The sequence below is a fragment of the Notamacropus eugenii genome, chromosome 2, assembly GCF_028372415.1.
Source record: "Notamacropus eugenii isolate mMacEug1 chromosome 2, mMacEug1.pri_v2, whole genome shotgun sequence".
NCBI classification, from domain to species: Eukaryota; Metazoa; Chordata; class Mammalia; order Diprotodontia; family Macropodidae; genus Notamacropus; species Notamacropus eugenii.
In genome coordinates this window covers 320,082,903-320,110,603 of record NC_092873.1, presented here as the reverse complement: position 1 = coordinate 320,110,603, position 27,701 = coordinate 320,082,903, and the positions used below count along the sequence as shown (strand labels likewise).

Below are 27,701 nucleotides of genomic sequence, written 5' to 3'. Positions count from 1 at the left end.
ACCGCTACCCACCACCCCTTGCTGCCTGGTTACTTTGGAATAATATCCTTCCACAAAACCTGCCCTTCTCCCATTGGTGAGTTTCTCTTAGAGCCTCCCTTTTGTAAAGGAGTCTAGGCCACCCTACTTTCATTTACCTTTTAACCCTGCTCCTGACTTTCTGGACTTCAAAATCATGCCCTATTCATCTTTCTAGCCGTTACCCCAGCGTGCTTTTCAGCCTCTCAAAGGCAGGAATTGTCTTTCTTTTTGCTTGTATTTGTATCCATAACTCTTAGCATAGTGACCCATACATAACAAATTCTTGTTTAAAAAACCAGTGAATCTAAAGGTAGAAGAGAAGAAAATTGAGGAGGGGACTCTTTATAGCAAATTTCTCTGAAAAAAGATATCATTTCTGAATCAAGATGAAGTAAAGGCAGGGACTTGCCTGAGCTCTCCCCCAAACCCCTCCAAATACCTTTTAAAATGCCTCTAAACAAATTCTAGAGCAGCAGAAGCCACAAAAAGATGGAGTTAAACAAATTTCCACTCTAAAACAAGTTCGCAGGTTGGCAGGAAAGGTCTGTTGCTCTAGGGTAAAAGAGGAGAGCAGGTCATGCCAGCACAGCACCAGCCACAGTAAACCAAGAACAGGCTTGGGGAGTCACTGAATCAGTAAGAGCAGCAGCTGCTGCTGCTTCCAGAGCTCTCACCCCACAGACAGTAAAGGGGTCGGTTACAGAGGCCTCTTTGCTAGCACTGAGGCAGGACTCTGCTGCTTTGCCCGTACTTGGATCCAGGTTGCAGTTCTGGGTGGCAGTCCCGGGGTGAGGGGGAGCACTTACGTAGCAGAGCTTGAAGCCACAGTGTAGGGGGGGACCCTCCTCACAGTTCCAGGACAGAAAAGAGTGCTTGTAATCACTCATATACCAGAACACAGGCCAGAGTGGAGTAAACACTTCTTAGATTGATCATATCACCTTGGAAGAACTGAAAACTTACAGGTCCCTAGAAGTATCTTTGAAAACAGCTGCACAAAACCCGTGAAGCTTGAGACAGTGCTCTCTCCACCATGGAAGCACAGCCCTATTTTAAAAAGGAGTTAAAAGTCAAGAAATTGCCTGGAAAAATGAGCAAGTAACAGCAAAAAAACTGACCAAAGATAGTTACTATGGTGACAAGGAAGATCAAAACACACTCAGAAAAAGACAACAAAGTCAAAGCTCCTACATCCAAAGCCTCTTTATACTATTTATCTTTCCAAATTCAGCAAGGGACATATGAAAGTCTTTTCAGCCGCACTCATATCCCACCCTTTCTGAATAAAAAGTACAAACCCACAGCTGACATTTCTATTTTCTATTTTTTCATACAGAAAAATGAGCTCCAAATGAAGGAGTCCTAATGAAATCACTGATTCGGAGTGAAGCAAGGACCAAGAAGGAGTCTCTGTGCCATTTGTTAGCATTCTTGGTCCATTGATTATTTCAGGAGGAACCCGAAGAATAAAAGCAAACCAAGATGGCGATGCAAAATCCTCCCACTGACCCAAGAGTGATGCATTTCGAATCTTACAACACTCTGTCATTAAGGTTCAAACCAGAGAAGTGGTTCAGGATGCTGGGGGGTGAAGAAAATTTGAACATGCTGGTAGAGTTTTTTGAAAAGATAGATGCATTAGTCATAACGTTCACCCTCAATCAATCAGGAATGGTCATTCCCTGCATTGGCTTCCCATCTGTCCTCAAGTCCAAAGGGGCTTATTTTGTAAAGTTAGCTCATGAAACTATCAACAAGTTAAACTACCAGACTCTCCTCTATGGAGACATAAGTCATACACCTGTGGAGCAGCTTATTGCTGTAGTAGAAGAGGTAAGTCCATTCAAATGAATAAAAAGTGGAGGATCTAAGAAGCTAGAAAGTTCTTTGAGTAATTATTATACTTGTCATTTAATGGTTGTCTTTTTGGCAAGCTTGAAAGCGAAATCACCACCAGTCCCACTTTTGATCACTTTTGTTCCCTTTCAATCCCTTTCTCCTTTGACAGGATTATAGACTTGGCATTATATTCCTCTCTCCTTTTCCCATTGTATTTAAACGTACCCCACTTTCTGAGTCATTCAAGGGTGGCTTGGACATTGGTTATGCCTTATATTTTTCTCAATTTGGAGACTAGGAAGACTGTACAAAAAGACTAATGATGCTCAGACATTTATTTCCTACCTGTATGACCTTGGCCAAGCAATGTAACTGCTGCTTGCCTTAGTTTCCTCATCTATAAAATGGGGATGATAATAACATCTACCTTCCAGGGTTGTTGTAAGGATTAAATGAGATAATATTTCTAAGGCACTTTACAAACCTTAAAAGTGTTATAGAAATGTTAGCTACTATTATTAATATTAAATATCCTGGGTCAGTACAATGGCATCCCCAAAGCTAACATTCATAAGCACACCTCATCATAGCATAATTTCACCTTTTTTCTATGGAGCCTGTGCTGTTTTTATAGCACCCTAAATCTCAAGTATACTCTCTCTTGCCTCAAATTTCCCTAGAACGTTTTGTCTGCTCTTATCACACCTTATGTTATACTCAATCTCCTTGCCATATTCTCTTTTAAGAGAATGTCAGTTCCTTGATTATTGGAAATGTGTAAGTTTTTAAATCTTTATATCTACAATGCCATAACGCGTGGTTTCTGTATAAGCAGAATAACAAAGGTTTCCTGAATTGAGTTTTCACTTTCTTGGGGTTACTCTTGTGAATGGCCACTGTAGTTGGGCCATCAGCTTCTCTCTGAGTAGACCAACCAATCTTCTTCACCGGGGAACTATCCTTGATCTTCCTTCAATGGATAGGAGATACTTTCTCCAGAATCCTGTTTTTGAGAACTAGAAACCCTGTTATTTCAACAAACTCATTGATTATGTAGGAAATTTCGTACTCATTCAGCAAAACTTCCCTGGAGTGGTGTAGGCAGAAAATGAAACTCTAAAAATGTGTCTTCCCAGATTATTTATTCTCTGTTCAATGAAAGCGAAAATCTGAGTGGTTGGCCCCGGGTGGTCTCAGAAGATATAGTCCGACAAGCTCACAAACTGAAGAATGAAATGTTTGTGATGGGAGGGAAAATCAAAGGAAAAACTCTGCTTCCCATCCCAGAGCATTTGGAGAGTTTGGATGGTTCAGTAGAATCATTGGAAAGGTAAGATCTTTCAGGGGTTAATGGAGATCTGACATCTTAGATTAAAGAGCTAAAGAGAGCAATTATGTTCCCTGAAGTTATGGGAGAGGCAGTGTGGCACAGTGGATAGAGAGCTGGACCTGTAGTCAGGAAGTTCAAATTCTACCTTGGATTTTTATGAGCTATGTGACTGTAGGCAAGTCACTAAAGCTCTCTGACTCTATTTCTTAAATCTGTAGTCCTCTGATCAATGATCCCCCAATATATTTACTTTAAGTTTTGAAGCTCACTAAAGATAAGCGGAGGAAGGCTGATACATTTCTGAGCCTGTGGTCAGTCTGAGTTCCTGAATCTTTAACAAGATTTAAATTTGAAAACTCCTTAGTCTCCAAGATTTAAGTAACACCTTACTTAAACCCTACCCCATCCCACCCCCATCCCCACCTCTGACCTGAGATTTGATGAAGTCCACTAGCATTGCGTAAAAGCAAAGGGAGGCTCAATGAAACATACTACAAAGGGACATTATGAACTTAGTTCTATTTGGCAGAGTGCGGATAAATGTTTAACAACCAGTTCTCTGGGAGAAAAAAACAACTATGCATGACATACTTTTAAGTTTAATCTGTATTATTAACACTTTCTCCAGCACTTTCTAAAGTCTAGATAATCAGTAAAACAATAAATCAAGCCCTGATTTGTAGCATTCGCCAGTTTCCAAGATATAATTACTCCCACTGAAAATTTAAACAATTGTCTTTAAGAGACGGTTCAAAGGTATCCAGTTGGTGCAGTCGATAGAGAGCACCCCCTGAAGTCAAGGAGACCTGAGTTCAAGTCCAGCCTCAAACACTTACTAGCTGTGTGACCCTGGGCAAGTAACTTTAACCCCAATTGCCTCCAAAAAACAGAGAGAGATGATTCAAGATGACTCCAATGCACTCCAGTTGTTCCTTCCTTTCCCTTTCATGATCAGAAAAGCCTAGGAAGCTGACATAACAGACAACTGTCCATTTGTGCTCTAACATACTCCACCGGTGCTTTCTTCATCTTTATCTTTCTTCATTTTTTTCAATTCAGTTAAGGAGCCACCTCCTCCATGGAGCTTTCCAGGATTCTGTCCTTCTCACAGTCCTCCCTGCCCCACCCACCCCTAGCTAACTGTTCTTTCCTCAAATTTTCCTATTGCACTTAATCTCTAGAGCTTTCCTTTGTCCCCATCAACCTTACTTTTTATTGTGTTTCTAACTAAATATAAATATATTTAATATTATACAATAAATGTAAATAGATTTAATATAGAAAAATATAGATTCAATATCAAACAATACATATATTTAATATCTAAATAATAAATACACAATAATATATAGATATTATATATACACGCATATACAATGTGAGTTTTGGATCTTCCCTAGCAGAATGTAATCTCTTTGAGGGGAGGCACATGGCACAGCTCTTGGTACATTTTTGGGAGGGGAGGAGAGTGTTGTGATTCCATTAGTATGGTAAATTCTTTGTATGGAAAAGCCCTTCCGCTGGTGAAAATCAACAACAGGGTCTTGGAAAGTTGCCTAGGAGTACTAAGAGGTTAAGTGACTTCCCTGAGGGTCCTACAGGTTGTATGTGTCAGATATAACACTCTCCTCACTCTAAAGCTGGCTCACATGGTCATCTATAAGCCTAACACGTAGCAACTACTTTAAGCATTTTTACTGATTTGACTTGAAGTGTATATGCCTTTTAGGGAAAAGATGCTTCAAACAGTCCCCAAGAAGAGCAAGGCAAAGAGAGGAGCAAACCTCCTCTGAGAATAGCTGAATATATGTGTTGATTTTATTAGATGAGCAACTTCCAATATGACTGTCTATGACTTTCAGGATACCCTCATCAATGGACAATGCATTGTTACATGCTATTGAAACCATAATCATAGACTGGTCTCATCAAATCAGGGATGTCTTGAGTAAAGACTCAGCCCAACCGCTGCTAGATGGATTGCACCCCTTGCCACGAGTAGAATTCGAATTTTGGCATGCCAGACTGATGAATCTGAAATGTATTCACGATCAGGTAGGGAGTGTTAGCTTACTTCCGCAATGAAATCTTCCATATTTGTTATCACTAGATCAAAGAGGACTAGTGAACGCAGGCTCTATTCTTATATTTGTAGGGTGTTCTCCCTTCCTAAGAAGAAAAATTTTGGGAAATTGATGCTAGAGGGTGAGGGCACATACTTCTTTTGTTAAACAGAGCCATAACTTGTAACTTTTGCACCCTTTGGCAAACAACAAGAAATAAATCCTCAATTCAGTTGGGGATAAAGGATTGTGGCAGAGACCCAAGTCCCTGTAAGGCTGCTTCTAGGTAACTGTTAGAAGCTGGGTGGAAAGGAAGCTGCTATCTTATTTTAACTAATTATTTTTTAATTTAACTACTTATTCGTGCTAAGTAGGTGTTAAGCTCAATTATTTCTATACTGTTGAAGGACTGAAAGTGCTATCAATACCCCATTCTCTGAATACCCCATGCTCTGAAACAAAACTCTATTTGCCCCCTATCCTACTTAACTGCTCTGATATTGAAATGCTCATGTGTTAATATAATTTTGTCCTTAGCTGAGCAGGCCTAAAGTGAATAAAATAGTGGAAATTTTGAAGGAGGCAAAGAGTTGCTACTGGCCTGCACTTCAGAATGTTTATTCAGATGTCAATGAAGGTAAACTCACATTTCATTTCATTTCATGGGTCTATCAAATAAGTACTCCAACTCAAATTTCAGAATCCTTTCTGAAAGGACCTTAGGACTTGGAGCACTTGGGATCACCTTCTGATAGAGCTAAAATTAATTTTTTTACCTCCTCAGAGTGGGGGGGTTGGGAGAGGAGATTGTTGCGAGCTGTGGCAACAGAGAGAATTCAGTCATTCTGGGAAAGGGCCTAGTCTGATCTTCACCCCTGCAGAAATTGTAATGAGGTGAAAGGGGGGTTCAAGAAAGAGATGCCATAGAGAAGAGGCTCTGAAGGGTAGCAGAGACCAGCAGAGGACCTTGAGGCAAGGGGTCAGGGTTGTTGGTACGACAAGCAGGAGACATGCCTGGCTCTGGCCCATGTTGATACCTTAGGGAACTGCCCCGTTCACCCCATTCTAATTATGACTCCACCTTTATCAAGTCACTAACCTCCTGGAGCCCTGGGTTTTTCTACAAACTGCTTCTCCAATTGCTTTCTCTGTGTTTCCTCTCTTCTGGGTGAAGATAGATATTTTTATTTATAGACCCATTTCAATATCAAATTAATTGGGTAGATATATATGTATATGTATGTTTGTCTTCAAACAATGCTTGAATTGATCAGGGAGGTGAGTGGGAACGGGATGAAGGAAGGGAAAGAGTTTGGAATTTGAACTTTGAGAAAAACAAATGTTTAAAAATTATTTTAACATGTAATTGGGGGAAATTATATGTATGTGTGTATGAATACATACATAAAATACAAAAAAAATTAATGCTTGCTGTACATAGGACTGAAGGAAGCTAAAGACATCGTTCTCTACCTAACACCTCTACGGATTTCATTGGAAGAAATGGAACAGGGTGACTACTCTTCGGTATGCTTTGAGGACAAAAAACTCAGTAATAAGAAGGATAGATGGAAACACCTGTTTTGTGTGTTCCTTGTAGGCCAAAGGGAGGGGTTGTGCATATCGTAGCTCTTCCATACCAGAGGTAAGCATGGTTAATTTAATGAGGCAGTGGGACTAAATATTACCAAGCCAATAGCTTCCAATGGAAAGAAACTACTTGTTTAACTATATGTTATTACCGATTTCTAAGTGGACTTATGGGCACATTATTTCTTTGCAGCTGCCTACCTTTATTTCCAAGGTGCTGTTTACCCTCTGCTTTATATGGTCCAGCTCGGAATACTACAACACCCCATCGAGGATCATAGTTATTTTGCAAGAGATTTTCAACCAGTTCATTGAAATGGTAATTTTCAAGCTCCATCAGGCGTTATTCTTGTAAATACAGTATTCTCGTAAAGCCCTACTATTTCCTACGTACTTTCCTCCTTCTCCTTTTCCTCAAACCATCCTCAGTAATTCAAAAGAATCTTCCTGAAATAGTTTTCTTAGAAGGCCCTGGAGATTTGACCTAGGGCCAAGGTAAGCAATAATCATTTCTCTCAGTCTTTGGGAGTATATCTCTCTATTTCATAGATATGTCCCTCTCCTCCTTCCATTGTGCTCTCTGGAGTCCCCCTTCTATTGCTAATAAAGTACCCTTCGTATTAGGTCTGTCCCACCCCCGCCAAATTACTTTGTATGTATTTTGCATTTAATTTCCTCTGCAGGTTTCCCCAAATAGAATGAAAAATAATTAAGAATAGGGACTTTTAAATGTTCTTTGTATCCCTAGTGCTGGGCACAATGCCTAGCATGTAGTAAACTCTTAAAACATGTGTGTTTATTGAGCTAAAGTGAATGTGGAAGCAACCTTAAACAAACTGCCTTAGTGACCTGGGATCACTAGAATGTGATCAACCTGTCCTACAGAAATAATTCAACTATAACCTGGACCAATTTGCTTCTACATTTGAATCCCCACTCTTTCTTCTTTCTTTCATCTTATTTTTTATATTATGAACTTTGGTTCCCTTTTTTTCCTCCTTTGGAATAAAGTCAAATGTCTTCCAATGCCCCAAATTTGGCTTGATGGTTCATAAACTTTGGATATTATTATAAAATCCAAATCACCAACCCCAGAAATTTATTAACCAAAGAGACAGTAGGGTTGAAAAACTCAGCAGTCAGTGGGGGGGAGGGGGAAATACTCCCTTCAAAGATTATATCCACTCCTTACCAATACACATTCCCCACAATCTATACATTGCTGATGTTGATGATGGGATATAATGAAATGGTGGAGTCTGTCCTTTTAAAATGAGCAATAAGTGCCTTAACTTGACGGTAAGGACCAGAGCCTATATGTAACTTATTTGTATATTGTTTAACTCCAAATACAATCAATCATCGTAATTTGTCAGAGGAAACAACCTTAGCAATTTTCTCCAGGGAGTTGTGGGCCCCTCCCCAAGTAATTCCCTGTAATCTGAGGTGATGGCCAGTAGAATTGCAAAGACTGCTGTTCTAGACAAACAGGGAAGGAAGAGAAGAAGAGAATAGATAAACACGGTAAGGTAATATCATTCTAAGTGGCTTGTAAGTATATTGCAATCTGTTTCCTTTTGTTTTGTTTTTTGCCTAGACACGAAATTTTCTGAGCCCTGAAGAAGTACTGAAAGGATTACAAGGTGAAATAGAGGAAGTGTTGATTGGCATCTCACATTCAGTGCATGTTTTACAGGAGATCTACCAGACCTATGATTATTGCTGCACCAATATGGCTCGTTTCTTTAAGGTACTTGCCAATTGGGAGACCAGTAATGTCAAAGCTTACAGTGCCACTCATGATTTCATTGTTCAAAGCTGACTCCATTTTTTTCCTTCTCTCTCTTAGGATGGCAAAGAACCAGTCCTGTGGGAATTCCCATCCACTCTTGCATTTTCCCGAATGAACCTGTTCTTCCACAGAGTCCAGACAATAGAGGTAAAAGTGAAACTTGGGTCATTCTAGCTAAGCTTTCCTTTAGCACCATTGATATCAATTTGGGTTTTTCTGCATCCTGAAGGATGCATTAAATATCTCTGCCTTTCTGCACTGGATTGTGAGGTTTTTATGCCCCAGTACATGGTCAATTTTTATGTATGTGCCATGTACCACTGAGAAAAAGGTATATTCCTTTCTATCTCCATTCAATTTTTTCCAGAGATCTATCATTCTACTTATCCAGAGTTCTATTCATCTCCTTAACTTCTTTCTTGTTTATTTTGAGGTTAGATTTATCAAGTTCAGAGAGGGGGAGGTTGAGGTCCCCCACTAGTATAGTTTTGCTGTCTGTTTCTTCCTGTAACTCCCTTAACTTCTCCTCTAAGAATTTGGATGCTATACCACTTGGTGCATATATGTTTAGCAATGATATTGCTTCATTGTGTATGATACCTCTTAGCAGCACATAGTTTCCTTCCTTATCTCTTTTGATTAGCTCTATTTCTTCTTTTGCTTTGTCTGACATTAGGATTGCTACCCCTACTTTTTTTTACATTATCTGAAGCATAATATATTCTGCTCCAACCTTTTACCTTTATTCTGTGTGTATCCTCATGTTTCAAATGTATCTCTTATAAACAATATATTTTTGAATTATGGTTTTTAAACCATTCTTCTATCCGTCTCTGTTTTATGGGAGAGTTCATCCCATTCACATTCACAGTTATGATTACTATCTGTGTCTTTCCCTCCGTCCCCCCATTTATGCTTTTAGTTTTTTTTTCTCCCTTCCCCTCCATAATATTTTTAATTTTTGACCACCGCCTCCCTCAGTCTTTCCTCCCTTCTATCAGTCCCCCTCCCTTTATTTCCCCTTCTTCCTTACTACTTCTTCCCTCCTTTTTAGCCTCCCCTCCCTTTCCTCTCCTACTGCCTATAGGGCAAGTTAAATTTCTATACTTATCTGAGTTTATTGTTCCCTCCTTGAACCAAATCAGATGAGAGTAAATCTCAAACAGTGCTCATTTCCTTTCAAATCCCATTATGACATTTCTTATGGCTGTTTCATGCTTTTTTCAGAGGAATCTAAGATCCTTCATTTCATCAGATATTGGTTTATTTTCCTTTATGTTATTATATTTGTTAAGAGAACTTTATATTTTATATATAAATAAAATATATATAAATAAAACATTATATGTATATGAATTTATATAAGTTTATATAAAATTTATATAAATATATAAATAAATATAAATTTATACAAAATACATATAAATAGAACTTTATATTTATATATAAATGTTCATTTAGCTTAGCTTCTGGGTTTTTTATTGATGCTCTTGAAATCTTTGATTTTGTTTTCCCCTGTTACTTTCTGATCCCTCCTTTTCTGGGGGATAGAATCCCAAGGATGGAATGAATGGCATAGTGCAATGGTTCCTAGTGGGCTTTTTTTGTTCTGTAAACAATTTGGAAACAATTTGACAAAGTTAAGAAGCTTCAGAAACACATTGCACTTAGTCAGAATCAGTCAGATTATACCATAGTCATTGCATCCATGATCATGATGGTTTTGAATCATTGCAGAAACAAACGTACCCTGCTTCAAACATGCACAAAATTGTCACAGAGGAAAAAATATATTTGTGATGTAATTGGGCAACTATCTATTACTTAAGGAACCATTAGAGATTTTTAGTGTGAATCTCTCAGATTATTGTTATGAACCCCTTAGGGGGTCCACAGATCACTAATTGGGAGCCATTACTAGACTTGGAGACAGGAAGACCTGAGTTCAAGTCCTCTCTCTGACTCTTACTAGCCATGTGTAACCTGGAGCAAGTCACTTAATTTCTCTAAGCCTCCACTTTCTCATCTGTAAAACAAGAGGGAGGGACTTTCTGGCTTCTGAGTTCCCTTTAACTCTAAATCTGTGATCCTATGATCTTCATTTTGCAGGATAGATAGTTTGCTGACCCAAGTTAACTGAGTTGAGTACTTTTTGGGAGGGATGTGAAAAAGACTTGCCCCCACCCTTTCCTTCTGTTGTGGCTGTGCCTCTATGGGCACCTGCGCTCTGATTCCTCTCTCTGTCCCCTTCCTACTTCTCTTGAATGGGCTGAATAAACTTCTGATTTTTGCAAGATAGAGGTGATGATGGGCTTTGTGTGTGTGAGGAAAGGCAAAGCTCAGTCAATAAGCAGCCCATTTTTAGCTTCTTCTATCTTTTCTTTTTTCCACGTAGCTTCCCATGGCTAGGTGTAGGCAGCATCTGCTACTTGTTGTGGAGCTAGGGGAGGTGGGAGTTGTTCTGGAAGAGAATCTGTAGCAACTAGTCTTCTGATAGTGACCCCTTTCTAAAAAATTGTAAATTAGCCTGTGCTTTTGCCATGTTAAGACTGGTGAGGAAGAGATACTGAGTGAGCGCTTTAAGGAATGGTGCTGTCTGGAGTTACTTTAGAAGAATTTTGCCTTCTCAGAGACAGCTTTCTCTTCTTTTGTTAATTAATTAATTTATTTGTTTTCAGTTTTCTACAGTCACTTCCATATATATATCTTAGATTCCTTTTCCCCCTCCTTCCACCATCTTCTCCCCTCTCTCCTCCCTTCCCATGACGGTGTGCAATCTTATATAGGTTCTACACATACATTCTTATTAAATACATTTTCACCTAAGTCATGTTAAATAGAAGAATTAAAATGAATGAGAGAAACCATGAAAACAAAACAAAACGTAACACAAGAGAAAATGATCTCCATGGTTCTTCCTGTGGATGTGGATGGCATTTTGCCTCAAGAGTCCTTTGGGAATTTTTTAGGTTCTTGCATTGCTGTGAAGGGTTAAATCTACCAGAAAAATTCCTCACACACTGTGGTTGTTACTGTGTACAATGTTCTCCTTGTTGTGCTCCTTTCACTTGATATCAGTTCATCTAAGTCCTTCTAGGCCTCTCTGAAGTCTTCCTGTTCATTATTTCTTATAGCACAATAGTATTCCATTACATTCATATAGCACAACTTGTTCAGCCATTCCTCAATTGATGGGCATCCCCTTGATTTCCAGTTCTTGGCCACCACAAAGAGAGCTGCTATAAATATTTTTGTACGTGTAGGACCCTTTCCCATTTTTATGATCTCTTGGGTATACAGTCCTAGAAATGATATTGCTGGGTCAAAGGGTTATACCTTTCTCTTCTTTTAAAAATATATTTAGCTGCAATTACTCTACATCTGACACATAATTCCTTTTGGGGGGAAGATGAGAGAGTTAAAATAGTTTGGAAAAAAGTGACTTATCTGCTGTTTCACTGGACATGGGACCTGGGAGTAATGAAAAAGAATCCTTTTCATTCTAGCTTTTTCATATTTGTGTTCCACCTCTACTTACCCTAAGGGGTGTACTTCAGGAAACTCCATTGCTAAACTTTCAGGGTGACTATTTACAGCTTAGAAATTGTCAACCACTACAAACTGAGACTTGATTTAATGTTTTGTTAATGTCTAGACTTCAGAAAATGATGAAAAAAATATTAATAATGCAGATCAAACCTAAAACTACATCTAAGTACATTTTTTGTGGAGAACTGGTTGTTAAATATTACTACCTTACCCTTACCAGGGTTAAGTTGTTACTATACTCCTCAAAGCACTATATTTATTAAAAATCAATAGGCAGAATTGGACAGACCCAAAGTGGTAGAGTACAGGCTGGGATCCAGCTGAATAATCCCCAAATTCCCTTCCAAACTTTAAAATAACACTTAAAATAAAATTTTTTCATGGTAGAGCCAACAAAAGGTCAGAGGGAGACATTTTTCCTACCTAAGACAACTTAGGTCCATGGGAAAGGTCTGCAACACCCAGGGCGGGCTCAGGATGAGACCACAGAAGTATCTTTGTGGCCTTGGAGGCAGCTGCAACAGTGGTAGTAGCTTCAGGAATCCAGAGATGATAAAGGGGTCAGAGAATAGGTCAGAAACAGGTAACAGGCTCTTTGCTGGCGCTGGGTGCAACTGGTGCTGATTGGCAACCTTATTGTCCATATACAATTCTGGGTCACAGTTCCAGGAGTGCAAGTTGAAGTGTCATTTTCTTGATATCTTAGGGTTTTTTTGTGATATGGATAACATGGAAATACGTTTTGCATCATGTATAATTGATATATTATTTGCTTTCTTGGTGGGTAGGGGAGGGTGGGACTCAAAATTTTAAAAATGAAAGAATGTTAAAATGAAATAATTTTTAAAAAAGACTAGCAAAAAAACATTACTGAAATTCACACAACTGAAAATTTCCTTAAGTACCCAGGGTCAATTTCCCAAGTCCATTATTTTTAAAAATTCAGAGCAGGTGACTATATTCTGTAGGACTACCAAGTTTACTATTATTTTGCTGTTCAGCCATTTCAGTTTGTGTCTGATTCTTCATGACCCTATTTGAGTAGTTTGCCATTTCCTTCTCCAGCTAATTTTACAGATGAGGAATCTGAGGCAAACAGAGTTTAGTGACTTGTCCAGGGTCCTTGGAAGTGTCTGAGGCTGGATTTGAACTCAGGCAGATGAGTCTTCCTGACTCCAGGTCTGGTGCTCTGTCCACTGCACCACCTGCTAGGGAAATTTGTGAACAATGTGTCTTTACTTTTGGACTGCCGTTTCTGTTTTAGAATCTCTTCTGAACTTTAGTACATTTCTAGATTTTGTTGGCTGCTATTGACCACTTTGGTTTTCTGTAGATTTTCTTTGGGGAGCTTAGCTGGTTTGTAAAATTGAATGTGACTTAAGTCAACCTCCTTATTTTACAGTTGAAAAAACTGAGCCCCAGAAAGGAGTAACTTATCCAAGGTCACATACTCTAGTAAGAAGTGGATCTGGTGTATGAACACAGGTCCTGTGATGCCAAATCCAAGGCTCCTCCCACTACACCAGTGTCTATTTAGAACAGTCTTCAGCTCTAGCTTCTAGACTGAGTCAGGATAGGTTATAGTCCTAAATCTGCCAGCCAGTACCTTAAATTGGCCATTTTTTAATCCTCTAGCCTAAAACCATGATTGCTTCCTTTATTCCTGGCTGTGTCCAGTGTATTTTCTGCATGGTGTCTAGTACATTATATCCGTTTCACATACAAACCAATAATTTATAGTGATTTGGGAGATGGGGGAAGTGGTTGGGACAACTTACTGTTTTTTACTGGAGAAATCATAAATATTTTTGATGGTTGGAAGGAGGAGTGTGCTGGCAAATGTTTAACAGCTTGTTGTCCTAAAATGAAATGAACTCATGACATATTTTTAAGTTTAAATCTCCACTATTAATATTTTTCCATCACAGTCTTAAGTCTAGACAATCAACCAAACAATAAACCCCTGACAAATCATTTGCCAATTTCAGGGATATAAATTCTTGCACTGAAAATTTAACAATGAGCTCTCATGAGCTTGTTTAAGCACAAGACTGGTTGAAAGGGTCCTCAGAGATCATTGATCCAATGGTTCTTAGCCAATTAAAGTTCAATTATCAAAAATTTCTTAAAAACAAGTTCATACAAATGACTCATGATGAAAATGCTACCTGTTTCCAGGAGAACCAATGTACTCAGAGTGCAGATTGAAGCATATTTTTTCTTTCTCTTTTTACCTTCCCCCAGAATATGGCTAACATGGAAAAAAAAGTTCATGGACCTTGAGTTAAGAACAACTGATTAGTCCAACCCCATTATTTCTTAGATGAAAAAACTGAGGACCAGAAAGGGGAAAATTATTTGTATAAGATTACATAGCCTATCAGTGGCAGAGCCACAATATTAAATTAAGGTATTCAGACTAGGAATCCAGTGATTTTTCCATTTTACCATGCTGTCCCTCTGGTTTTGATCCTGACTCATTCTGCCACTTACTATGTGATTTTGGGTAAATCTCTTTCCATTATGGAGGCCATGGTCTTAGTTTCCTTAAAATCTTGATATCTTCAAAAATTCAGAGCCCACTGTGATGATAATGGTTTTATAACCAGAGAGAATACCTGGGCCACCTTGGAGGCCAGGTCATGGGCCAAGTGTCTCAGGGTTCAGGACTTTCTCTGCTACCCCAGAAAAGAACCTCAGAGGCAAAGTCACAGAATTAAGATTTTGATCTAGAAGGGAACCTAAGAGATCATTTAGTCAAGCCTCTACTTTACAGATGAAAAAACTGAGGCTCAGAAAAGAAGTGATGAATAATACAAGGTCACATAAGTAGTAGGTGACAAAGCTGTGAACTGATCTCAAGCCTTTTGATGCCAAGTCTTGTACTTTCATCACTCTACTATTTACTACACCCTTAATTTTACAAACAGTCTGAAAAATAGTCTATGAGTGCCAGGAATTTTGTTAGGTACTGAGTGGGAGGGGCACAAAAAAAGTACAAGACAGGGTTCCTACCCTCAAGGATCATATAACTCAGTTGGAAAAAAAAAAAAAGTAGTTATAGAATGAAAAGAGATAACAGTAAATGACAGAAGTTAGTGATAGGCCCAGTAAATGGACATAGACAATTATTGGTACAAAAAGGGAAAAAAGTTCCTGGATCCAGGGTACTTAAGGAAGTCTTCATAGATAGTACATTACTTGAGCTAGATCTTGAAAAAAGTAGAATGTGTGTTTTGCCACAGATTTCCTAAATTATTCTCTTTTTTCTTCTTTGTCTTATTTATTATAAAACCGACTATTTCAGATCTCAAATCACAGTCCAATAGCTACCAAAAAAAACCTTAAAATTCTTTTTTAAAGTTTTCCTTCAATTTATTTTTAAAAATTTATTTTATTTTCCCCCAATTATATGTAAAACAGTGTTTAATATTTGAAACCTTAAAATTCTAAACCAATTCCCTTATTTTATGTCAGGGGAAACTGAGGCTCAGAGAACCCATGGTCGCTTAAGTGAAAGATCTGGGATTTGAATCCAGGCCTCTTGATCTTCCTGCCTTTTGTTCCCACCATATTAATCAATCAATTAATAAACATTTATCATGCACTCACTATGTGCCAGGCATTTGCTAAGCACTGGGGATACAAAAACAGGCAAAAGACAGTCTCTGCTCTCAAGGAACTTATAATCTAATGAGACAATATACAAATATTTGCGTTATATTATTTATATACAAAAATATGATATGCACAGGAAAAATCTTCCTTCTAGATCCTTTCTGTCAGTGTTCAAGAAAATTCTCCAAAATAATCATTCCTAGGAGATGAATCTGATTATCTTTGTGTCCATGGGCTATTTTCTTTGATGATTTCCCTTTCCTGTTTTCTTTTTTCTTTCTTTTTTTTTTTTTTGTTAGCAACACTGCTCTAGTGGTAATTGTATTCTGGCATTTTTTAATGTCAGTGAATCAACCAGTTTTATTATTGTTCTCCATTAGGAACTATACAAAACAGCCATTGAGTTCCTGAAGCTAGAGAAAATTGAACTTGGAGGAGTAAGAGGAAATATCCTTGGACACTTGGTGAATCAAATTTATGAGGAAGTCTTTGAGCTGGTGAGAGTTTTTGCAGAATGTAAATATGATCCCTTGGATCCTGAAGACTCGGTAAGCAACTCATCTTAAGTATCTCAAGATGTTAGTTTTGGTTTTGCTACACAAAAAAATTATTTTCGTAAAACCTACCCAAGGAGGTGAGGAGACCCAAAGATGCAGGGGGCATAAAAAGTTTTCTATCCCTTAATTAATGATGCCAGATCAGACCTTCATAAAGGGTTGTCACCATGATAACCAACATATCTAATTTGGACCCACACTCTCAGATTCTAACTCATGTGTTTGCTGTAAATGAGATTCTGAAGCTAGCAATTATCACTTTGCAATCTGATTGCTTCCTTTTGGCTTTTTTTTTTAATCAACAGAGTTTTGATGAGGATTATGCTGATTTTGTTAACAAGATTAAAGATTTGGATAGAAGACTGGCAACCATATTTTGTCAGGGATTCCAAGATTGTAATTCCATTGAATCTTGTAGTAAGGTATGGTTTCCTGGGGGCTGTCTTGGAGCTATAGTATTGGATAATTATGGAACTAGAGAAGTCAGAATGTCATCATTGGAAGGGATCAATTTTAGAGAACCTTTGTTTCACTCCTGACCTCAGAGGGGCTATGGTAAGGAAAGCACTTAGTGTAGATCTTAAAATACTGTAGAAAAGTGACCTTATTTATCTGTAGTCCAATTCCTTCATTTTTGAAATGGGCAAACTGAAACCCCAGGGATGTTATGGTAACTTTCAAAATTTCAATGTGGAAACTCCATTGCCTAAAGATAAGAAATTAAATTACTTGTCCGGGGTCATACAATTAATGATAGGTAGAGCTTAAACTTAAACGTTCCTGATTCTAAGTCCACCAGCCTATTCAGCACATCATTTCTCTCCTTCTCATAGTTCATCCAAATAGTTATGAATGATCAAGTTAAGTCACTTGCAGTTCTGATTTCCCCATTTATAAGAAAATATTATGAGAAAGAGATCAGAGTTGTTTTACATTTGCCCACTAAAGAGACAACAACCCATTTAAGCCATTGTTCAGATGGGGAGGGGCTGAGGTTGAGGAGAGTTGTGTAGTGGAAAATCTGCCATAAATTAGAATACCATGCCGATCTGTATATTTGTAACACTTTGGTTCATAGAATCATAGATTTAGAGCTGGATATAGATCATCTCTCCCATAGGCTGAGAGACTATTTCTACAAAGGACCAGATAGTATATATTTTAGGTGTTATAGGTCAAAAGGCAAAAATCAGGGATATTATGTAGGTACTTACATAATGAGAGAAAGAAAATTTCTACCAACTTTTTATTGCTGGAATTCAAAACATAATAAAATCTATTTTTTGATAACAGGTCTATTAATGAACCAATTTACTTTATTTTTATTTATTTATTTTTATTTGATAGTATTTAATTTTTTCCCCAGTGACATATAGTCAAGACAATTTTTAGCATTAATTTTTACAAGAATTTGAGTTCCAAATTTTTCTCCCTCCTCTCTTTTTAAATGGTAGGTAATTTGATAAAGGTTATACATATACTATCATGTAAAACATGTTTCCATATTAGTCATAGTTGTGAAAGAAGAAATAGATCAAAAGGAAAAAAACAAAAAAGAAGAAAGTTAATTAAGAAAGTATTCTGCATTCAGAGTTCTTCAGTTCTTTATCTAGATGTGGATAGCATTTTCTTTCATGAGTCCTTTGTGCTTGTCTTGGATCATTGTGTTGCTGTGAAAGAGTTGAGTCATTCGTAGTTATCATCACACATTGTTGATGGTATTGTGTGTATCCTGGTTCTGCTCACTTCACTCAGCTTCAGTTCATGTAAGTCTTTCCAGGTTTTTCTGAAATCTGCCTGTTCATCATCTCTTATTGCACAATAATATTTCATCACATTCATATACCACAGCTTGTACAGCCATTCCCCAATAGATGGACATCCCCTCAATTTCCAATATTTTGCCAACATGAAAAGAGCTGCTATAAATATTTTTGCACATGGAAGTCCTTTTCCCTTTTTATGATCTCTTTGGAATACAGACCATTTCCTTTAATGTGCTTCAGAGTTAGTGTACAGACTCTCTCAATGTGTCCAGTTCAGAAACTATAGATTTCAGGCTATTTATTGTAGCCTCCTCTTTCCTGCCTCCCTCCTATAACCACCATTTCCTAAGTACCTGTGAGTTTCTAGCTATCTTCTTCTGTATGTAGAAGAGCTCAGCTCCCATACAACCTTTCACATTGTAAGTTTTGCTAGTCTTTTCAAGAGCTTTTAGTTCATTTTGGTTCCTCCAATACTGACAATTGTTGTCTTTGGTCACCTTTGCTCACTTGCTGGGTGTGAGATAAAAACCTCAGTGTTATTTTGATGAAATTAATTCTTAATAAATTGCTATAAAAGCAATATCTTTCCACATTGTCAGAAAGAAGGAACAAGACTCAGATAAGTAAATATTTTGTTTGGACAAGCTTATATCCAAATGTATAAACTTACGCAAATCCACGTAGACTTCTAGTCACAATTAATCTGGGAATTTGATGTTCAATTCTAATTTTCTAATTCCCATATTCATAAGATCACTGTTTATTAAATATATAGGAGCATCTATGTTTTCAGTTTATTTTCAAATGTAGAATTCATGAAGACATTTCTGCAACCTGGAATGCTTTTAAAAATCCTAATAGGTCTTTGTTGAAGAATCATAAACTGAAGGTGCCAATTTGGTGTCCCAGTTAACACCTGCTGCAACTCAGCTATACTTTACTATTTCTTCCTTACACTTAGTATGGTTTTCTCCAAGTGAAATATCTGTACATCTTTATTGTCTTCCCAGCTACTCTGTGCTAAATCAAATATCCCTTTAATTAATTTTCTCAGTTTCTGAATGTAATTGTCTTGAATCCAGACTGACTCTGTTGTAAGCTACTGAAGTTCTGTTTGTTAATATAATATAAAATATTAAATTAATATTTAATATTTCATTTTCTTTTTGCTATGCTGCTTTTAATTTCGTAGCCTCCCAAATAATGTTTCATATGTGTTGTTAGGTCTAGTTTCTCCCTTTCTCATTGTTTCTGTTTTTCTTAAAGATCAGCATACTTTTTGTGTTTTGAACTGATAATTTATTGCCTGGGTATTTTTTTCTGTCTGAACAAGTAACTCATGGTGTTAGGGCTGTATCACTTTCCTTTAAACTCAGTATGTTTTTTTTTTTAATGTTTTTGCAATATTTTTCAAATAAATTGCATAACTTTGTTACTGGAATGAATGAAAATTCTAAATCTCCAAGTGCATCTTTTCCCCTCTAATTTTGTGTAGGTGCTTAGGTAATCACAAATATATCTGCATATATATATATATATGTACACATATAAACACACACATATATATTCAATTTATGAAAAAAACTGAATTTAGCAAAATCATTCATGCAGATGGGATCCTCTTGAGAAATTAAATTTCCAAAGCATTGTTTTTCTTCTAACCTTTCTTCCTCATTGATCCAGAATTTATTTTTTCCCTCTCACCCCCTCCCTCCACTGGAAAAATAAAAAGCACATTTGTAACAAATAAGGATAGTCAAGCAAAGTTCCCATATTGTGCATATCCAGAACTGAATGTTTCATTCTGCATATTAGTCCATCACCTCTTAGGAGGTGGGTAGTGTTTTTCATCATCACCTCTGTGGAATTATTGGTCATTTAATTGATCAGATCCTTAGTTTATTATTTGTCTAGGTTTGTCTAGTTCTGACAAGTATATATTGAATTTCTCCATTATTATTAAGTCTTCATCTCACTTGTTTAGTTTTTCATTTTAGTATCTAGATGCTATGCCATTTAGATATATCAGGTATTGAAACAATTCATACTATGATACCTTTCAGCAAAATGTAGTTGCCCTGTTTATCTCTTCTGGGTTTATGGCTTTGTTATCCTTGGTATCATAATAGCTTTTTATCTTTTTTTTGCTTATTCATTCTTCCAAGCTTACTTCCTGGATTGTGACTTTGTGTTAGGAGCAGAGTTGGCACATTTATGGTGGGTCAGTTTGTCTGCTTATCTGATTCTGGTCTGCCTTATCTGGTGTCCTGCCCCTGGAGCCAGAGGCCAGTTGTCTGGCCTTGAGATCTTTTCTCCTAGTATAGAGCAGCACCACAGCCAGATGCTCAAAGCAGATAATGGTTCAAATCCTAGTGCAACCAAGTGTGCAAAATATTTTACTTAATTTGCCTTCTTAGACCTGATCTACATCTTTGCTTAGCCGTTTAGAAAAAAAAAAAGACACAGTCATCTCTACTTTGATTCAACCCAATTCACCCAACATTTATTACCTACTTTATTATGCCTACTCTTTGCAAGACACAGTACTGGGATGCAGTGACAATAAGAAGTGATAATAAGAAACATTCCTTACTCTCAAGTAGTTTAGATTCTACTAAAGTTTGGATACAACTTTTACAGGGAAGTATATATGAGATCAAGAGAAAGAATAAGGATAATTAGGAGTATCAGGGAAAGCAGATGGCCTCTAATAAAAGGATTTGTTCTGTAAAACTTAGTCTCAGTCAAAAGGCTGCACCCAAGGATCTAGAAGGCCACATGTGGCCTCAAGACCACAGGTTCCTCATCCCTATTCTAGGATGCTGATACCCTGAGACAAAATCCCATTCTCCACATGATAGTTATAACCCTACCTTGAAGTATCTAATAATGAATTCTACTCACAAGGGCACTTAGCAAATTATGTTGACTGCCTGATGTGACTCTGCCCTGGAAATAGTATGATAGATCCCAGAATTTTATTAATATTGACATTCCTTCCACTGGTGAAAATTATAATCTATCTATATCTTCTTCTCCTGTGTTATTTTTGTCCATATCTTATAATTCCTTCGAAGAGAATATATAGCCAAAACCTCTGGAGGCTTTTATCTGATGAATATTAATGCTAATAAGTACAACATTAATAAGGAGCAAAAATTTAGAAACTACATTTAAAAATATACACCCAATGTTTCCTTCTCCTAGGAGAGGTCTAGAGAATGATTCAAGGAAGGAGAAATTAAGAAAACTAGTAAGGTTTACCTAAAGTAAAAGAGCAGTGTTTTCAGGACATAGTTATCATTTTCAGAAAATATTTGCAACAACTTTTCCACTAAAAAAGATCAAATTCTGACTTATATTTGTAGGTTTGGGACCTTAAAGGGGCAACTAACTTCCAAGTTCAGAGTTCTTTGTGGACCCATACTCCTATAATGCCAATGTGATATTCACAGTGCCTACAGCAGCCATGAATATCCCAGAGCAATTCTGAGATTGAGAAATGCAACAGTCTCCACATGGAAGGCAGAACCAAAATATTTATTCAGACACCAGAAAGTCAAATCCATCATAGTAACAAAAACCTATACATAATAACAATGCAGAGGACAACACCATCCCCAAGCCTTTTCCCCCTGCTAGGCTTCCCACAAACCAGCTCCATTAAGCAAATCACAAGCAGGCTTCCCTTAAATAAATCACAAACAAGCCCTTTCACTCACACTAGCCAGCTGCCTGCTTGCCTGCATCCTTCCTACCTCTGACTAGACTCTGAGCAATTTCCTCTCAGCTCTGCTCTAGCTCTGCCTCTTCCTGTTCCACCCATTTAATAAACTCCTCCCAATACAGTCTTCATGTGACTCAGATTTCCATGTGACCCAGGCAGGTCATATGGACCTATTAATGAATGGGAAAGGTCTTCCCATTTAAATTACCATTACAACTCCTGAGCCCCCACCAGTCTGTTTGCAATTAATATTCAGTGAGTAGATATAATTAGCTAAAAGCAAAGATATTTACTCAGATGGCATCATGAAAACAATTGTAGTAAAATATTTCTTCCATAAACCTGGGATGAACTCTCCTACAAATACTCATACCATCAGTGGGAAGAACGGCACATATATTCTTCTAGAGTTCTCTGGTAGAGGGGCACATATGTAGGGAACATCTCAGTCCTGATTAACTCATAGTTCTAATACTGCAAGACCCCAGTGTCCTTTTTGTTTCCATAGTGTCTTCACACTGTTCCCTCTGGACATAGAAACTCTGACTATTGTGCTACTGCCATGGTCTCCCTGGGCCTGTTCCCTGTGGAGTGAGTCTTTCCTAATGGAATAGTTCCTCTCCTAAGTGAGACACCATGACTGGTGGGAAAGGGAAGGTGTGATTTCCTCTCAAGTTCTGGGTTCTTTTTCTTTATGAAGTTCTTTCTTCTGCTGCCAGAGGTCACATAATCCAGAGTTATTTTCTTCTTCAGCTTTCACCTTAAAGAACATTTTTCAATTTTTAAAGGGCCATCAAGGCTATAGCTGATTTTGAGTTTGCCAGTGGATAGTTGTTGACTAATTTCATCAGTTTTGTTTGGAATACTTCTTCACATTTTGCAAAATAGTTAACAAAGTCTAAGTCCTTTTTACTTTTGAGACATCCACACCTTGTTATCTGTGACACTCTTTATCTCTTGTGATTTCTTCAACTGGGCTGGGAATTTTCCTGATGAGCCCTTTCTCCTCCCCACCCCCCAAAGGTTTTTGCTGGCCCAGGTCTTCTTTCTGCATTTCCTGATGTCTTGAAAATGATACAGTTTAATGAAACTTAGCAATCATAAGCTAAGCACCATACTAATACTGCTCTTTAAATTTTTTTTCGTATTTTTCTTTGCCTGAGTCCAATTTCTTTAGTTGATACAGCATGGTATAGAGGAGAAAAACGCTGAATTTAGTCAGAGGACCTATGTTCAGATCCAAGCTTTGTTACTTACTAGCTATACATTGTTGAGAAAGTCAGCTAATTTCTCTTTGGGTCAGTTTTCTTCATCTGTAAAACAAAGGACTGAACTCAATGATCTTTAGGGTCCCTTCTAGCTCTAAATCTGTGATCTCAATTTTTTTCTGGACTCTAGGTATTAGAACAACTGCTGATTTGCCTCTTGGTCAAATATTTTAGAGTTAAAAATGAACATGAGAGCCATCAAGCTCCTGGTTCAGATCCTAACTACCTCTATAACCTTAAACAAGTCATTTAACCTCTCTTGGTCTCAGCTTCATCATCTACAAAATAAGGGAATTAGATTAGGTGATCTCTTCAAGGTCCTCTCTAGTTGCAAAATCTATGATTCTACTAGAGAAAAAAAAAATGTGTATAAGAGGGAGGATTTTATTTATTCACTCCACACATAAGAAAAGCTAATTTAAGGTTTGAAAAAGAGATCAAACATTGTCTTATGAAATGTGTCCATGTGTCCTTCCTCAACAGTCACAGAACCAAGAATAGTGCTAAGCGAATAGGGAAACTAATGTGTTTTGGCTGAGCCCAAATCATCTCTTTACCTTTCAGTTATTACACATGTTCGGTGCACTTCTTGAGCGGCCTCTAATACTGACTGAAGTAGTTCCCAGGTATACAGTCATGTTGAATATGTTTGATGTTGAATTGGATAATGCCAAGATTTTGTATGATGCCCAGATATTGGCTACAAAAGAAGGAGGTGGAGTCCCACCAATAAATAAAAACATGCCTCCCATTGCTGGACAACTGAAGTGGAGCCTGGAGCTCCAGGAAAGGCTAGAGGGACCAATGAAGGACTTTAGACACATTGAACATCCGTAAGTCATGACTCCTGGGGCTAGAAGACACACCAAGATACAATTGACTTATTTTGGCTCTGGTTATAGGGTATGGGGACAGCATGGATAATTAATATCAGCAGATAATCCCCAAACCTTAATTTCAGCCAAATTTTTCAGTTTCCTCTTTTATCAAACTTTTATCTGCCAGTGGTTTAGCACTTTGGTGCTGGGAGAAAAAAATCTAAATATGTATTAAGAAGTCTTAGGTTTAATTTCTAGCTCTATTAACTTATTACTGTTGTCACCTTAAGCAAAGCATTTCCCTTCTTTTGGCTTCTTAAACTGTGGGTGGAGACTCCATATTGGGTCCCAGAAAATTTGGCAATAATAAAAGGTTTCTGAACAACCAAAATTTAATTAAAAATCAAACATATAATGAATCTGAGGTGTTTCTGTCTGTGTTGCACTGCACAACTTCACTGAAGCCTTGGTTTGTAGGATGTATGCCTTCAGGCCACACAGTGCCAAAAATGCTGTGGAAATGTGAAAAGGGGTAAAAAAAGTTTAAGAATCCCTGCTCTAGTTGATTGGATTTTTTTGGATGCATCCTATGAAATCCTATGCTGTTTTTCTTCTTACCTGCAATTCTGAATACAGGGTCATGTCCAGTGCAGAGGCTAAGATGATCTATCAAAAATATGAGGAGATGATTTCTTTACTTCAAAGCTACCGTCAGTCTATTTACAAGCAGTGGATAGAACGAGTGGATGAAGATTGCCACTTCAACCTAGGACAGCCTTTGATTCTAAGAAGTCCAACCACAGGCCTCATCCAAGTGAACTTCAGCAAAGCGGTTGGTATCCATCTTGCTGAACTATATGGGGGATGAATATAAGATTGCTCTGTAGGAGAAATACAATAGCTGGGGGTAGTTATTTTATGAGTTCATGTAAGATCCTGAAAATGAAAGTCTCTGCAATCAGAAGTCAGAGCATGAGTTTAGAAATATGGGCTTCAAAATAACACAGCAGTGAAAACAGCTTCAAATGGTACATCATGGTTAAATAAGCAGGAAACTTCTTCAATCTGGAAAAAAACTTCATATTCCTGGACAGGTCAGCTAAGAGTTGTTCAAGAGAGCAGATGAGACATGCTGAAGAGGACTGAAAGATAGGTTACAATGTTTGGAGGGGGCAATAGGAGAGAGGTGGTGGAAGAAGGATAAGTAATAATAGGTCTGAGCCCTTGGAAACTAGGTTCAGTGCTCTGGCATAAGAAGAACATAGGATCTAGATTTAGAGCTGAAAGCAGCCTTGGAGGTTCAGTATTCTATCCAGTACTCTATCTAATTGCCTCACAACAGAATTTATCTAGTTTGATTTGAAGAGGCAATGATGATAAAGATGGCTCCTAGGCTGGCGCCTTGAGACTCAAGGAGAAAGGGAAGGACTCCCCATGCCACTACCAAAAAGACTACTTCAAGAAGTTTATTCTTTTCTCAATTCCTTTCTCACTCCTCCTGGTTGCCTGTGTTCACCTCTCCTCTATTAGTTACTTTTTTTCTGGGTTTCTCCCTTTTCTAATTTCTTGTCCTTCTGGCCTTATGGTTCTCCAGAGTCCTCTAGAGCTGCGTCTTTTACTTTTTCTTGGTAATGGAGCTGGGCTGATTCGTGGACTTAAACTCAACATGTTAATGGGCTTCCTTATGGAATAGATCAGGAGGGTTAGCCCCAAAAGTGAAGTGCCTAAAATCTCAATGGTCCCCTAGGGTCACCCAGGGCCAACACATGGGCTGTGGTTATAGGAGAGTCTGGTCTATGAATAGCCAATCTTACTTGGAAACTAAAAAATAGTTAACTCTAAAAATTAGGTGCCTAAGGTTACAGTAGTCACCACTGTACAAGAGCTATCTGCCCTAGCCTAGCACAAAGTTTATGGGAGTAGGGTGGGAAGATTGACTTAGGTAAGAGTACCCAAAACAGCAAATTAGTGAGTCTTTGTTCATTGAATTTTTTCTATAAAAGTTATTTGTAGTATTCTTTCAGTGATCATATTCTTATTCTTTCTGAGTTAATTGAATATGATAACTTTTTATTTGTGTTACTTGTTTTGGGGGTAGGGTGGGGAATAAGGAGAGCTGACCTTTGGAAAATCTTACTTACTATCTTTCCTGAATCTAATTGCAAGATTATTGATATTTACAGCAGTCCTTTTCTCTGATATTCTTTACCTTTCAGTTAGTGGCTGTTCTAAGAGAGGTCAAGTACTTGAACTTTCAGGAACAAAAAGAAATTCCGACCAGTGCAGAAAATCTTTTCTCCCAGAATGAAACCTTCCGAAAATTTGTGGGCAACCTGGAGCTCATTGTTGGTTGGTATAATGAGGTAAGTGGTATTTTTGCAAAGTATCTGTTTTTGACTTAAATAACAACAACAGTGTGTAAGATCCCCAAATGGAGCATTCTGGCATGGGGAACATGTCATAGCACAGAGATGAATATTGCATTCATGGAACAGCAAATTGACCAGGCTGGTTGAATTACAGATTGCATGGAGTGGGGAATAATGTAGGAAAGGGCCAGGTTGTAAAGCTCTACAAAAAGCCAAAGAAAAGACTTTATAGCTAATCGTGACTGTAATAGAGAACACTGAAGTGTGGAAGGGAGTATTATGGAAATCTTTGGAGAGCATACAACTCCCTGTTTTGTGCCTCACTTAATAATAAGGGTCACTTAACTGGGTTATTTCTATTATTATATCTTCCAAGAAATCTTGAATGATTTCAGTGTAGCTATGAGATACGTGAAGCATCTGGTGGCTCAGTGGATAGAACACTGGACTTGGAGTCAGGAAAACCTGAGTTCAAATCCAGCCTCAGACACGTCCTAGCTGTGTGACCCTGGGCAAGTCAGTTAACCTCAGATTGCTTTTCAAAATGGATCTACTGCAGAAGCAAATGGCAAACCATTTCATTATCTTTGTGGGATTGTGAAGGGTCAGACACAACTGAAATAACAAGACAACAAAATGAGAGATAACTTTGTTGTAAAAGGGCCTATAAGTTGATATTTTGTTATATTGACTCAAATGCTTGTTCTAACAAAAAACACAATAGTTCACTGTTGAATATTGCTTGTGAATGTTTCTTGTTCCCTTGCAATACACCAAGGAAGTCCTTGATTTTGGATACACACCTCACAAAGATTTTGCGTATAGATGGGAGAGAGGTGACTAGGGTGATAGATATTGATGATCTCTCTCCAGGTAGCTTTTTTTCAGTATTAGTAAGGTCTGATTTGATATATTCTTCTACAGAAGAATTATATTATATATAAGATTATATAAATCTCTCAGTGCTGTCGTAATTATATTACTTCCATCATAGGTCTCCTCTAAACACCCTTGGTCTAATCAGGCTGCCTTTCCTGTCTTTATTCTCGTTAGAATCATTTCTGTCTCCTCTATAGACTTTTCTAGAACTGTGATGTTCAAGTCCACAAGCTGACCCTAGGAAAATCTTACTTACTCACCATCTTTCCTGAATCTACTTGCAGGATGGTTGATATTTGCAGCGGAGAAAACAGTTTGTGTAAAAAAATTTTTTTTGCAAATACTTTCTATTTTTTTTTCTTTTTATAGTACTCATTTCACTTTTATCCTTGAACATACTTGGGATTACTCTATGTATTTCAATATCCTGCCACGCTTTCTTTAAATAGTTTTAGTCATCATTGTTTCTATTTGCTTTATGCATCAATTCTATCTCTAAACATCTGTCATTCTTT

General features: G+C 37.7%; 1 protein-coding gene across 1 annotated transcript in view; it reads left to right on the top strand.

Annotated features, from left to right (window-relative positions):
* Window positions 1–27,701, top strand: part of DNAH17 (dynein axonemal heavy chain 17) — a 237,396-nt gene that overhangs the window by 9,942 nt on the left and 199,753 nt on the right. Inside the window, exons 2-14 of the mRNA XM_072645176.1 lie at window positions 1,358–1,854; window positions 2,997–3,190; window positions 5,053–5,245; window positions 5,791–5,890; window positions 6,695–6,780; window positions 7,037–7,162; window positions 8,441–8,593; window positions 8,693–8,782; window positions 16,183–16,350; window positions 16,665–16,781; window positions 23,685–23,953; window positions 24,575–24,770; window positions 26,155–26,301. Of these exons, the coding sequence (XP_072501277.1) occupies window positions 1,504–1,854; window positions 2,997–3,190; window positions 5,053–5,245; window positions 5,791–5,890; window positions 6,695–6,780; window positions 7,037–7,162; window positions 8,441–8,593; window positions 8,693–8,782; window positions 16,183–16,350; window positions 16,665–16,781; window positions 23,685–23,953; window positions 24,575–24,770; window positions 26,155–26,301 (2,190 nt within the window). The 5' untranslated portion in view covers window positions 1,358–1,503. The remainder of the gene's footprint in view (window positions 1–1,357; window positions 1,855–2,996; window positions 3,191–5,052; window positions 5,246–5,790; window positions 5,891–6,694; window positions 6,781–7,036; window positions 7,163–8,440; window positions 8,594–8,692; window positions 8,783–16,182; window positions 16,351–16,664; window positions 16,782–23,684; window positions 23,954–24,574; window positions 24,771–26,154; window positions 26,302–27,701) is intronic.